Raw genomic sequence first — 14,188 nt, 5'->3', positions numbered from 1 at the left:
AATACTAGAATGGTAATATTATTATTTCATTCATACTCATTTCATATTTACAACCAAATAATAGAATGAGAATGATCATTCTATTCTATTCTCATTCTCATTCCATTCCATTCGTGTATACCAGCAGGATACTTAACACTATTCTTTTTTTAAGATTTGGACAAACTTCATATGAGTAAATCGTTTAGTCTTTATTATTTTGACCTTGAGATTTGCCACGAGTGCTCAACGATTCTTTCTATCAAACTTGTTGATCAAATTTTATAAAATGATCATTTTACCCTTCCTTTATATGAAAATCCAGGTATTATTGTCTTTTCATATTCAAAGTCAACCTTTGGTAGTTGGCGAACGGATTTAGGGGAGTCAAATTTTAAAGGAGGTCAGCATAGTTTATCCTTAAAATAAAAATGAGATGTATTAAAAATAATTTTAAAAAATTTAAAATATATAATAAAAAGAATGAAGACAAAAAATTCATGTGACCAACTCTACTAAGTATAAAATTAGAAGTATGATAAAGATGACTTAGTTAAGTCCTCCCATGCATGCACTGCATGATTGGTAACAAATTCATTTAAAGAACCCTCTTGGAATTACTTGCTAAACCGAATCATCTAATTGATTAGGCATGGTCCCCGCGCGAGAGGGAGAATAAAGCCACGCACACGGGGCCGACGTCGACCTGTGCTCTTCCTCTAGTTCGAAAATATCATTGTTAAATAAGCCCTCTAATGTTCCATGATTAGGATAATAATATATATGTATATGTATTTTTCATGTACGTGTATTAGCAGGCATTAGGTTCCTTAACATTGATTATAAAAATTAACGAAAACTTTTGTATGAAATTGATAGTTCTTAGCTTATATAATTTGTTAATCTTGTATATTTCAATGATGCAGACCCTTCACATGTTCACAACCTTCCACATTATCTGGTTCCTCACATGTGACCCTATCGATGCTTTGCAAAATAAACACACAAATATCCAAAATAAAGCCAATAGATTGGGCTTTATTACTTTTTAATGCAAACGTTTTCCTTTCTTCTTTATTATGCAATAGCATGGTCTACGCAACGGTTGGTTCGTAATATTTTTTTTTTAAAATAATTAATACTATTACACATCCGGGTTCGATGTAAATCATAATTAATTACTTCAATAAATGGATATTGATGGAATTTTCTGCAAATTTTTTCCAAATGGAACATTTTTCATAGAAGACCAAGAATCCTCATAAAACCATGTATTAAAAGATTCCAATCCTTGTCATTCTCTCATATCAACCTCACATACCCCTCCTCTCTTTTTTCTTTTTTTTTTTCTTTTTTTTTTTTTTTTCTTTTTGTGGGTAAACCACCCAAACATACCCTAGCTAGGTTGAAACTCTGCAAAAATGTGGGACCTAGGAGTAGTTAATTTCAAAATGCATGGGTCCATATATGTGTGTGTGTGTGTGTGTGTGTATATATATATATATATATATAGCTTTGTTTACAAAGAATAAAAAAGACTAAAAAGAGTAACTGCAAAGTCCACACCCTCTGCCAAACTTGCATCTCATATAGTCCCTACCTTGAGTTGGATCCTATCTTCTCCAACCTTCCTTTCTCTCACTGCACCCCACCTGCAATAATACACACTACAACGCCATGTTTGGCTCCAATCACCATTTTCAAAACCCTAATTACCACCACATGACCATGGTATGGGCATGCACATGAACATGGACCACTCAATGCAAGCTTTGGCCACGTACGTTGTGAGTCGATCTTCAACTGTGTGTACGATTATGATTTACCACCACGTGGACCAGACCCAATACCATTGTTTACGTTAAACTAGCTTGTGACACGTGGATCCGGTCCATGCTCATACACTTTTCGTGTTATAATATTGATTGATATATTAATCGTCCGATCTTTATCCAACGGTCACTGTTCCTTCTTTTTCTGTTGGTCAATGCGAATAAAGGGTATTCAAAGACAAAGACCATCAATGCCCTAACACATTGACTATTTTAGATGTTTGTTTCAATCTAAAATAGAGACATTTTGAAAGTCTAATAATGAATAGTTAATTTAACTACTTAATTTTCAAAAGTAAAAACAGTGAAATGATGATGTTCGGGTTTTAATGTGGATTGAATAATAGGATGTTAATTTCTTTTCTTTTTCTTTTTTCTTTTTTTTTTTTCGTTTTTTTCAAAGGACAGATGGTGTACGAAAATAAGAGCATAATGGTGAGACATTGAAAGGGACCATAGTGTCTCTAGGGCAAAGTACAATAGAGAGCAAGCCCAAAACATGGAAATCTAGAGATTATCCTCTTAGGGTTCAAATACAATGTACGTTGGGAGCTATATTAGCTTTGAGAATCAAAAAATGCAAAGGAGATAAATCACACTGAAAAAAGGATAAGAATAATGATGCGTAGTTCGAAAGTTGAATGTATACGACTAATTTACATAAATAAACGGATGATATTATCGTGACGTCTTTCTTCGCTTAACATAAAATTTTGAATGGATTTAGTTAAATTGATAATTAATTATTCTCTCCATTTCAAAAAGAGTGTTATGTTTGAAGAACTATGACTCATAAGAAAACATGTCATCTTTACATAACATTATAAGTTTACGACCTTTGTCATCACATTCAACCTGCGACAAAAAACTTAACACTTAGTTTAAAGTACTCATTTAAACTAATTTATTATTCTACCTTTCGAGTTTTGATGTAAATTTATAATATATATTTCTCTCTTGTGAGTTACTGTTCTCCAAACATAACAATTTTTTTTTTAGAACGAAAAAAATATATAAAAACATATCTTTACGTAGCATTATAAGTTTACGACCTCCTCCTTCATCACATTCGTCCTGGGATAAGAAACTCTAACACTTACAACCTCAATTAATGTATGTCAGGTATGTAGTCCTTTAAACTTGTTTATTGTTTTCTACCTTTTCGAGTTTTGATGTAAATTTATAATATATGTTTCTCTCACATTAACAACCATAATTATGTATATATATATATATATATATATTGATGGTATTATATAGACGTTTTGTCCGGATGCTCCTACAAACCATGTGAGACTCCGTACTCGGCCGTCGACTCGGGACGTCGTAACGCGCATCAACCAGTCGCTTTCTTCTTGCGAGGTATGTTGGTTTTCCCATATTTTTAATGGTCGGTCCAATGCCCGCCCTTTTTGCTCAACCATAAAAGTAAAAAACTTGGACCAATGCCATTGCTCATTTTACAAAAACCACCCTTTGTCCTTGCCGGAACAGTCCAATTAGTTACCGAGCCATTTGTCAAAAGTTCTGGATAAAACAGTCTTTAACACCATGAATTAACAAGTTCCCTTATCTTATCGGTTCTCTAAACCGGATCGTTCAACCGACCCGCTCGTGTGGACACCTCTGTTACGAAGTGATATGGTAGTGTATTGCGTATGTTCCCCTTTAATGGACACCAAACGTGTTTTCCCTTTCTCAAAATTGATTTTACCAAAAATTAAAACTAAAATCAAACACATTTCATTATATTTATGTAATATGATGACTTGAATGTATTTGAAAGTTATGGAGCGATCACACTTCAAAATTAGTTTTACCAAAAAAAATTAAGATTATGATAACACATTAAATTATATTTATATAAATAAGAAATAACGTCATAATAATGACATTTGAATGCTTACATTATTTTTTAAAAATTAATTATCAAATTTAATAAACAAATATTTAACAAATATAATTACTACAGATTAGAAGTAAATTTGGTACTAACTTTTAAACTCGATTCTAATCCGATTAAGTGAAAACTAAAAGTACTAATTTATTATTTTACAGAAAGAATTAACAAAAAAAAAGTTGTACTTTATTTTTCTTAGCTAAATCCACACAAAAAAGTGAGATATGTGTAAAAAGTAGATGTCGAGCATGATGTTTCCTCAACCAACATAAAATTCAATTTTTTTCCCGAATAAAATAAAAAGTAAAATTACAGAAATTCAATTCCTTGACACATAAAATGCATTTATTCTGTTGACTTATTAATCTATTTATTTGAGACAGCATATGTGTGTGTAAATAGTGTGTGTATACACACACACACTCACGGTTTTGAATGATGGAGGACAGTCTTTAAGGTGATGTCTTGTGATAAGTTTGGTAATTGAATGGAAGTGACTGTGATCACGTGGTAGCAATTTCCCAAATAAAGATGGCCTCTCAATTGAACGAACCACTCACTACTACACAGTACACATCCCCTACTTTTTGATTGACGGCTCTTGGTGTGTAGGGTATACCTAGAGTTGTGGGCACTTCAAAAGCCTAAAAGCAAAAGTCCTCAACTTTTGACTTCCACCTGCTTTCTCCTTTTTCACATCTCACGTTTTCTCAGCTGCTTTCCGCTTTTCTTCTTCTCACATTTCTCTCAACCCCATGACTTCTCTACTAAAAAGTACTTAAACCCATTAAGCATTTATAAAGATACTGTGCTTTCACAAATCCCCCAATCTGATCCCAAAGGTATTTTAGATGGAAAGAGTTCTCGGAACCATTAAATAGACGCGTTGCGCTACACTGCAGTAGACAACTTATGATCCCTCATATCGTCTTTATGGTATATCGTGCTGATTTTAAGTTCAGAGTGATTTCTTTAACTTTTTAAAAAGTTAAAATTACATAACGGTATGATTAAACCCTTTTGATGATCTAAAACTACTCTAAAGTAATTACATAAGCAAAGTAAAGAGAATACGACAAACGAAAAATCGGTATCAAAGAACAAGTAACATTAATGCTTGAAGAAAAAAAATAAATGGATGGACGGAATGAATAAGGTATCTCAAAAGAATAGATTATGTAATTTTTTCTTTTTGTTCTATTAAATTGAAGAAAAAAAAAATTCATAATTTATTATGTTCGTTAAGAGATAATGAAAGAAAAGATTTTATAAGAACAAAATAAGAAGGAGATACTTCCTTCCGTTCTATATCACTGACGTAAATCAGTTGATGTTGTCCCATTATAATCTACCAAAGTGAATTTTCAAATAAAACTTTACATTATATTATAAAAAGAGAATACAAATTAAATTAATGAGCACTTCTCTTTTCCCTGTTTTCCTCTTCTTTTGTCCCCCTTCTACAAGACGATCCCTCTTTCTTTTTGTTGAAGTAGCCATGCCTTTACTTTAAATGGGGGCATGATCCTCCAATTAGGGCTTCACCAAGTCAAAAATATGTGCACCAAATCTCTCGAATCCTTCGAAAATTCTTCGCTTAATCACCCTCTATCGTCTTCAAATCCACGGCTAGTTAATACAATATTTGCAGCCATCGATGCATCGAAGCTTGACAAACATCCAACATTCAATATTATTTTATTTCCTCTAGGTATTTTGGTTGGTTGCTTCACAATAATCCTCACAATCCAAGAGCAATGTAGTAGACTAGAGTTATTGGCAAAGCTATCAACATCCCAAAAATAACCCTGCAATATTTAAAAAAAAAAAAAAAAAAAAAAAAAAAAAAAAAAAAAAAAAATTAGAAAAAAAAAATTAATAGTAAATTAATTGGTTTGAATATTTTTTTTGGGGGTAAAGTTTCACTTACCCAGTGCTAAGAATTTGCGGGTGGACATTATATTCTTTGGCAAACACAAATGGAACAATCCCTTGTGGAAGTGCAGCCTATTGATAAGAATATGTCAGATAACTTTATAAGTGCTTTCAATCATATATACATACATACATACATATATATATATATATATATATATGTATGTATGTATGTATATGTGTGTGTACAGGTGAAATGTATCATATTATGTGAATAGAGTTTGATATGGAAGATTCATGTTATGGGACATAAACCTACATATATAAAGTGAAAGGAAATTGGTACCTGTACAATTGCGACATGGAGGAGCACACCACGCAGGCCAACAGCAATGGAGGCTGCAGCCATTACTGCTGGGCCAGTGAGGAACCTTACGGCCATGGCAAACGCGGCCACTGAGTTCCCGCATGCGATTATCTTAGGTTGAAGAGCCATAAACAGACCTTAATTTCACAACCGTAACAACAATTCAATCAGACAACCCAAAACGACAGTAATCAATTTAGTTTCAACTTTCAACTATCTTTGCCATTCTGTGCTTCTAGGTTCGGATGTCGACACAGTTGGGACCACTATTGACATTACTAGCGTTCTCACTGGTCGTGTGGTCAATCTAGCTATCTATAACCGATTTCTTTTAAGAATTGGGATCTCTGTAACATCTTATTTTTATTTTGCGCCACGTTTTGTGGCTCTGTGTCGTTATAATAACTTCACATTTTTTATACAACAACTACATTTGCACTAGTGATGTAATAACACATGAAACACGATGTGAATATGTTGCATGCACACCCTATGACTATGTGTATAAAAAAATGTATATTTGTATATATATACAATGTTAATATAAAAATTAACACCAACTATGGTATAATAATGTTATTAGATTCCAGAGTTGGATAACTAATGTTTATATTAAGATGGTAAACACCAGGGCATGAAATATGACCACTCACCTAAGCTGAACATAGCCATTCCAAGACCAGCATCAGATAGTATAGAAATTGACTTCACTATTATTTTTGGCATTGCCACATTCCACCTGCAATGTAAAGTGACAAAAGTGAACTTTTTTAATTAAAAAAAAAAAAAAAAATTAAAACAATTAAGTTTCAAAATTTTAATTTGCTTACCTAAATGCGACGAGAGACCAAATTAGACCAATGAGGCTGGAGTATGTGTTGGGGTTTCGGATAAGCTTACGCCAAACCATGATTAAGATCAGACGGGTCATAACGCTCGCCGGAGGCATCTGTTTTCCGGCACCGGAGTCATGACCTAAGGTGAGTTTAGGGTGCAGCTCAGCAGTGGAGCTGGATCCCAGCTTTGAGAGGGCAGTGGGTCCCTCCTTTCCTCTCTCATCATCTCCCTCTCTGCCACCACCTCCAAAGCTGAAGTTTTCCCCACCAAAGTCCTCACTTTCCGGAACAGCTTTGAAATATAATTCACAAACATATCAAAAAATTATATAATATATATATATATATATATATATTATAAAATATTCAATTAATGAATGACAATTTTAAGTGAATTGTACCTTTAGCTTCCCCATTTTGGGGGTGATCGGAAACCAACATCCTGATTTCCTTGGCGCCGTGATCGGACCGTCCTGATTGCTCGGTGGCACTGAAATCAGCCGCAGCGCCGAGTACGTGGAGGCCGCCGCCCTCCGAGACAGGCGACGCACTTGAGCTCCACACAAACATGTGAAGCTCCTTAGCATCATGGTTGGCTTTACTCTGCGACGTGTTTTGCGGTGGTTGTTGTGGCGGCGGCGGTGGTTGATTTTTGGCGGGTTTTGAAACAGTGGACGAAATTTCAGGATTCGGTGCCGGGTAAGAAGTGGGTACCGTCTGAGCCGGATAGAATCCGAATCTCGGTGAGCTCATATTCTGACCTACGGGCAGGCAGTTCTCTTCGCAATTCGATGGCCTCGCCGATTGAACCGAATAAGAATCACCCGCACCGAAGTTTGACAGCCTCCCCTGAAAACCCATCATCGAATAGAAGTCGGAGTGATTGAAATTTGAACCTCTCGGAGTCGGGTTTCTCGACGAGCTCAAGCTGTAAATCTCTGCTCCGGTGAGGTTCGACGGCCGAGGAGTCAATGCCGAGAACGAACCCGGCCCGAGACCGAGAGATCTCCTCGACGCGTTCGACTTCCTCACTGTCACGTGAAGCTTCCCGTCATCTCCGATTTCGGCGTCCGTCTCCAGAAAGTCTTGTCCGTCGAGCGAGACGACGTCGGACCCGACCTTGAACGAGACAATGGACGCGGCGGTCTCCGGGAACTGCTCCATAATGAGCATCTTCGCGCCGCGATATTCGAACAGGAACAGGAGGAGAGTGTACCAGATAATGCACTGTAACACCACCACCTGAACCATGAGGCTGCCGGAGTAGTCGCCGTACATGGCGATCAAGAGCGGGATACCCATGACCAGAGTGTTGGGCAGTGTAGAGACAGAAAATATCGTAATCATCCATTCGAGACTGCCGTTCTTGGTGAATTTGGTCCAGATGCCGAGCACTACGAGCATGATGATCTTCTGGAGGGTATCGGCAGCAATGAAGCGGAAGTTCATGGCGTACGGGTTGTTCTGGGAGATGAAGTGGAAGGACAAGAGAGGGACGGCGAAAATTGCCACGAACCGGTTGATGCCGGAACACTGGTCGGGAGAGAAAATCTTCCACCACCGGACTGAGCCGTAGGCCAAGATCATGGCAACGTAGAGCGGAATCACAGCCGTTAAGACGGTGTAAAGATCGTTCCAAGAAATCATGGTGGTTGAGCTGAGATGTGAAGAAGCCTAGTTTGTTTCAGATCCAGAAATGGAGGTTGTTTTGATGGGAGAGTCAATGGCAATCAAAACTAAATTTAAAAGGAAAAGAAGGGTAAAATGGGTATAGAAAACCGTTTATAACTAACTGATGGATATATGTCCTCTGCCAAGTTTCTGCTCTCAGCTTCTGCAACTCTCTGCTACTGTTGATGGAACTAAACAGGAATATCTAGAGAGAGAAAGAGAGGAATATCTAGAGAGAGAAAGAGAGAGAGGGGATATATGTATGATGTTTAGAGAGAGAGTGGGATTTACCAATGGCGTGTAACTTTGAGGTTTAGATATATAGGAGTGAAGTGATGCGTGTAATGGGTTATTGTACTGGGTTGGGCCTAGAAGTTGGGACCAGTGGACATGAAGTTGGATTCAGAAGTAACCACCTTCCATGGTTAAGTTAACCTTACACCAGTTACTTTGTACAAGTGGCAATCAAAGATGGCAAGTATTTTCTGATGACGTGGACTGTCTTTCTCTTCTCCTTTTGCACTTTCTTTTCAGTTCTCTTTTCTATCGAAGTTTGGAGCTGTGAAAGTGGAAAATCTGAACCTTCTAATGCTGATTTTGAGGGCAAGCAAGTGGGAAAATGACTTTGGTTTTAGATAAAAATGCTACACCATGTTTGAACCAAATATAATCCCTCCGTCATAAAAAGTGTTCTTTTTTAGGAACCTGTTAAGAGTGTAGTTTTAATATTTTATTTATTCATTTATTTACATTATAGTAGCGTGTAATGAGTTTTTTTTATACACTCCTGATAAGGTTACAAACCAGACGAATTTGAGATATAACTTGAACCCAACCCACTGTATGAAATATTAAACTTAAGTTCAATCTTAATCTTATCTTCAACTCTAACTACTTAACCCGATCCCAACTCGTCCTTCTACTTTTAAATTCGGGTTCGCAACTCGGGCTTAGATTTCGAATTAAAATTTCGGGTTAATTCGGGGTTACTCATGTGGCTAATCTTCACACCAAAAATATATGATTTTGGATTAGTTTTTGATTAAATTACTATTAAACAAGAAAAAATTTAAATATTTTTGTAAATTTTTAATAATTACAAACAAATTCTTAATAATTAATTCTCCTAAATGTTAACATATAATAAGTTAAGATTTGACAAACAAAGTTGAAAAGTAAAAGAGTAATCATAATTTAAATATTATATATAATGTACTTAAAATTAAAAATGTATATGAAAATAATATTATAATTCAGGTTCGGGTTAGCTCGGGTGGTTAGCAACTTAAACCAAGCTCATTAATCCTAATTAAATTTGGGTTTAAAATTTTCAATCCAGGTCTAACTTTAATTGTAAAAATGATTGCCCAAACCCTCGAAAAATCGAGCTCGGGTCAAGTTGAGTTCGAGTTGCCCAACCCAAGTTGCACCCCTAACCTTCAATGGTGAGTCAATATGAGATCTTATCAAATTTAGTTGCTTTTATAAGTTTAAGGCAAGGTGGGTAAATTTGTAATATTAAAAAAATAGTACATTGAATCTTGAAATTGGATAATTATTTTGGAACAACTAAAAATGGAAAGGTAGACATTTTTTATGAGATGGAAGAAGTAAGAAAAACAATACAAAATTAAACAAATTTAAGATAAATTTTGTGAAAAAAAAAAAAAAAAAAATGAGTTTAGTCAAATATTTAACAATCATAATTAATAACAAAATGTTTGAATAATTTAAAATTATCATAAAAAAATTAAAAAAAATTACAACTAATAAAAAATATTTATTTATATGTTAATTATTAATATGGGCTGATTCAGGGCTTTGAGGGGTTTTAACTCCCTCCCCCAAACTCCATTAGGACGATCCCAAACTTGTATAGGGGCAAACGGACAAAGGTTTAAATACAATATGATTTGTTTTTTAAGTGGTATAACATTTTATGCAAGTAATTTTATTATTTTTATTTTTTATCTTTTTCTCACCCGTATATCTACCCTATAACACATGCACCATTCAAGTCAAAAGTGAGATTCGAAAGCGAAATTCCAAGAACTTAACTCCCGATCTCTGTTAACGTCGCTATGCCCCTGGAGACATATTGCAAATATAAGTAGAGCCTATCATTATTCAAACTATAAACTTAAAGTTACAATTCAAATCCTACTCATTTAATTAGTAAGTCGAGAATACTCAATGAGCTAAGTAAAATTGTTGATGAATATCTTGATTTAGTGCATGGATCCATTTCTTTTGATTGAATGGACCCTAAGAAAGTGACATAATTAAATTTATTATGTCTATATGTACAGTACTTTTTCATAAGGTATCTATCACAGCCTGTTTCTGATACACAGAAAAAAAACGGAGTATATGTGAGCCATTCAAATTACAAGATTAAACGACGACAAGGGATAAAATGAATTGTATTTTAGTGTCCATATTTCACATGCAACACTTTGTTTGAATCTCTTTCGGTCCTTCACATTGCTAGGACCACAATTGTGGTGTTATGCTAGTTAAATATATAATATACCATTACCCAATTAATTTTTATTATATTTTTTTTATCGCTTTTTATTCCTGTCTTGAAACACTAGAAATTATTGGTTGGATGAAAAATTAACCTGCGTAGCTTGTCTTTATATATCTCTCTATATATATATTCATATACATATTTGCATGCATGTCTAATAATATAGTGTTCATTTGATGTTTTTATAACTCAAAATTCATCTACTCCATAATTTACAGAACTTAATTAAGAAGTATGTTGTTAGTCAACAGACAATAATTGATATATATATATTCAAAATTTCCAATAAAATACACTCACATGAACACACACTGTATTCTGTATACGAAGGAAGTAACTCTTCGTTCACACAGTCAATTGAATTGGAAGCAGAAGCAATAACCAATTGGAAGCATTTATATATCGATTTATGTAATTTCTACGCAAATTATGATAAGTCAAATTCCCCAAAATAATGGTATTTTTATATAATCTTAGAAAGCTGTAGGGGAAAAGAAATGAAAGGCAAAAGGTTAAAAACTTCTTAAAATGTGATCATTAATTTTTCTTAAATTGAGCATTACTTCCCAAATGAGAATGTAATTATATTTATTAATGTATTTCTGCTCCTTTTTGTCTCTTATTTATTTAATTACTTACTTTAAGCGGACAAATTATCTTCATTTTCCTTCATTACTATAAAGTTGTTGAGAAAAGAACATGCAATTAACATCACTTAATAGTTAAAAGAAAATAAAAAAACCAAGCATGGATAGTGATGGATGCTTTCGTGGAATGTAATGTCCCTCACTTTATTTAATAAAATATTATTCATTTTTGGCTCCTCTAACTTCGGAGTTTTGATAGGTGACTTTAAAATGCGTTGTATTATAAAAAAGTGATGAACCAACATATAGCACGTCGATCTCCTCTTTTAGGAATGTGGGATCATGATACCCTATTGATTGCTAGTATGGTAGCTCATTTAATGTCTTGCATCCACCCACATTACACCCACATACGAATGTCGTTACAATCTCTCCCCATGGGGCCAACGTTCTTGTTGGCCACACTTTTGGCTGGGCTCCGACTATGACACCTTTTGTAACAGTTGTCACTGTACCTGACACAATATTGTTGGCTTTTGGTCATTTTACCTGACACAATATTGTTGACTTCTGGTGCTCCCTTGAATTTTTTATTTTTTTTTTACTAATATACCATGTTATTTTTTCCTTTTTACGATATATATTCTTAAAATATTGCTAATGCCCCCCTGAAATTATTACAAAATTTTAGTTTTGCCCCCCTTACCTAAAGTTCTAGGTCCGCCCCATGTCACCCATCCTGATCCTACTACTCCAGGTTAAACACGCATAACTCTAGAGTTCTGATAGGTTCAGAGTTATCACGCTTTAAAACGCATTGTGTCATAAAAGGGTGATAAACTTATATATATATCACGTCTCCTTCCTTAAATGATGTTGGATCATGATACCCTATAACTTACCAATGTAATAATCCGTTTAGTGTCTTGCACCCTTGCCAACTTCCACCCACAGAAATCGTGCAATAAAGACTAGGCAAAAGTGTGAAGGCCAATCCCACTATGTTGCAAGCAAAATTTTATCTTTACATTCACATGGAGTAAACATTTCCTCTTCAACAAGATTAAGCTAAATTCTTTTTGTTCAATTCTTTTTTTTTTTTTTTTTTTTTTCTTAAATATGCTTATATCTCAATGATCACCCTTCAAGTAAATAAATCTCTTCTAAACGGGTAATTTATCACACAATATGCATTCAAAATGAAAATTTAGTCCAACATGCACGTAACATGTTTATCGAAAAATTAAAATTTATTACAATAAAGTTTTTCTTTCACTACTATCAATCGCTTCTTTTCATATGCAATATTTTTGCTTCAATTAGAGCTGCGTAACAAACGCTTATAATACCCTGTAAACTATATGATTTTTCTCCTCATTAATCAAATTCTATATATATATATATATATATATATATATCTTCTGCTGTTTTTATCCAAAATAATTCATTTTTCTTCCTCTTGCACTCATGAAAACTTAGGAAGATAGCTGATTTCCTTTCCATGATGATGATAGTGACTTGACTTAATTCATAAAGAGCCAAAGTGAAATCAGTCAAGAAAGTTGCATGAGTCAAATCTATATATATTGGGAAATCTCAGCCGCCCCAGCTTTCTCTACCACCTCTCTCTAACTTTCTCCCTCTAACAGCCAGCTTCATCTTTTTAGTGAGAAAATGTAGGCCGCCTCTCACCGTTGTAATAAACTCAGCGTGTTTTAATAAGTATATTTTGTAAATATCTTTTTGCTTCGCTTTTTTTGTATTTTCTTTAGCTAGATCTCTTCTTGTTCGATTCGTTTTCGAATCACATGGGCGGATGTATTATTTTCTCCGATTAGATCTCTGGTTTAGGTCAGTTATGGTTTTCCCCACCTCGATTTAATCTTTTTCTTCTTAATTTGATCTTGTGCGGGTTTTTTGGGTGTTGGAGTGCCTTGTAGTTGTAACTTTGGAGCGGTTACAATGATGATGACCAGACCTTTCGGTCTCTGCTGTTTGTTGTGTTCTCTCATGGTTGTTCCGTTTGCAGAGTGTTAAGCTTTATTTTCTTTACAAATTTAGAGCATGTTCTTCATTTATTTACTTTACTTCAAGATTTGTATGCCTTTCTGACTTGACTTTATGTCTCTGTATTGCCATCTTAACTATATGCCTTGAATGACACAAAAATAAAAATAAAAATAATAATTAAAAAAAAAATCTATATTGACCCACAGAAAAATGTTCACTAGCTAGGTATGTATTTATTTATTTTTTTGTCGGTAAATGATTAGCGGGGGTTGCGTAGAAGCAAAATCTCATTTCACTTTACCATCATTGTCCTCCTCCTCTTTTTTTTTTCGATTTAGTATTTTCCATCATGAAAAAACTGTTGATTAATCAAGATTTTTGTATTTGTTTTCCGATGACTGAACTGAGCTTCCCAACGGCGACATTGTGGTCGAAACATAACCCACGTCACATTCTAATTAATAATCATAGTTACACAATTTAATGGTGGTTAAAAGTTAAAACTTAAGTCATGTAAAACGCGAGCGATAGCGAAAAAGTGGCAAAATTAAGTCATAAATAGTTAGAACAAGAGTGAGAGCGCTCCTGAGCGACCCCA

At 34.5% G+C, this 14,188-nt stretch overlaps 1 protein-coding gene across 1 annotated transcript; it reads right to left on the bottom strand.

Moving 5' to 3' along the window:
• Positions 1-4,960: 4,960 nt before the first annotated feature.
• LOC132302525 (auxin efflux carrier component 3-like) lies at positions 4,961-8,762 on the bottom strand. The gene is made up of 6 exons (XM_059799412.1): positions 7,191-8,762; positions 6,784-7,081; positions 6,607-6,692; positions 5,933-6,090; positions 5,642-5,718; positions 4,961-5,519 (listed from the first exon to the last, which is right to left on the bottom strand). The coding sequence occupies exons 1-6, from the start codon at positions 8,434-8,436 to the stop codon at positions 5,453-5,455; spliced, it is 1,932 nt and encodes a 643-aa protein (XP_059655395.1). The 5' UTR covers positions 8,437-8,762; the 3' UTR covers positions 4,961-5,452.
• Positions 8,763-14,188: the final 5,426 nt, after the last annotated feature.

Source organism: Cornus florida, unplaced genomic scaffold (assembly GCF_030987335.1).
Source record: "Cornus florida cultivar Cherokee Brave unplaced genomic scaffold, ASM3098733v1 CherokeeBrave_3.0.0_Hap2_Chr04, whole genome shotgun sequence".
NCBI classification, from domain to species: domain Eukaryota; kingdom Viridiplantae; phylum Streptophyta; class Magnoliopsida; order Cornales; family Cornaceae; genus Cornus; species Cornus florida.
The sequence above is the reverse complement of the archived record's forward strand: the minus strand, read 5'-3'. Positions and strand labels throughout refer to the sequence as shown.

Coding starts and splice junctions, on each gene's coding strand:
- LOC132302525 (XM_059799412.1), bottom strand. CDS start 8,436: ATGATTTCTTGGAACGATCTTTACACCGTCTTAACGGCTGTGATTCCG. Junction 6,693..6,783: donor TGGTCTCTCGTCGCATTTAG/GTAAGCAAATTA, acceptor TTTACATTGCAG/GTGGAATGTGGCAATGCCAA. Junction 6,091..6,606: donor AATGGCTATGTTCAGCTTAG/GTGAGTGGTCAT, acceptor TGTGAAATTAAG/GTCTGTTTATGGCTCTTCAA.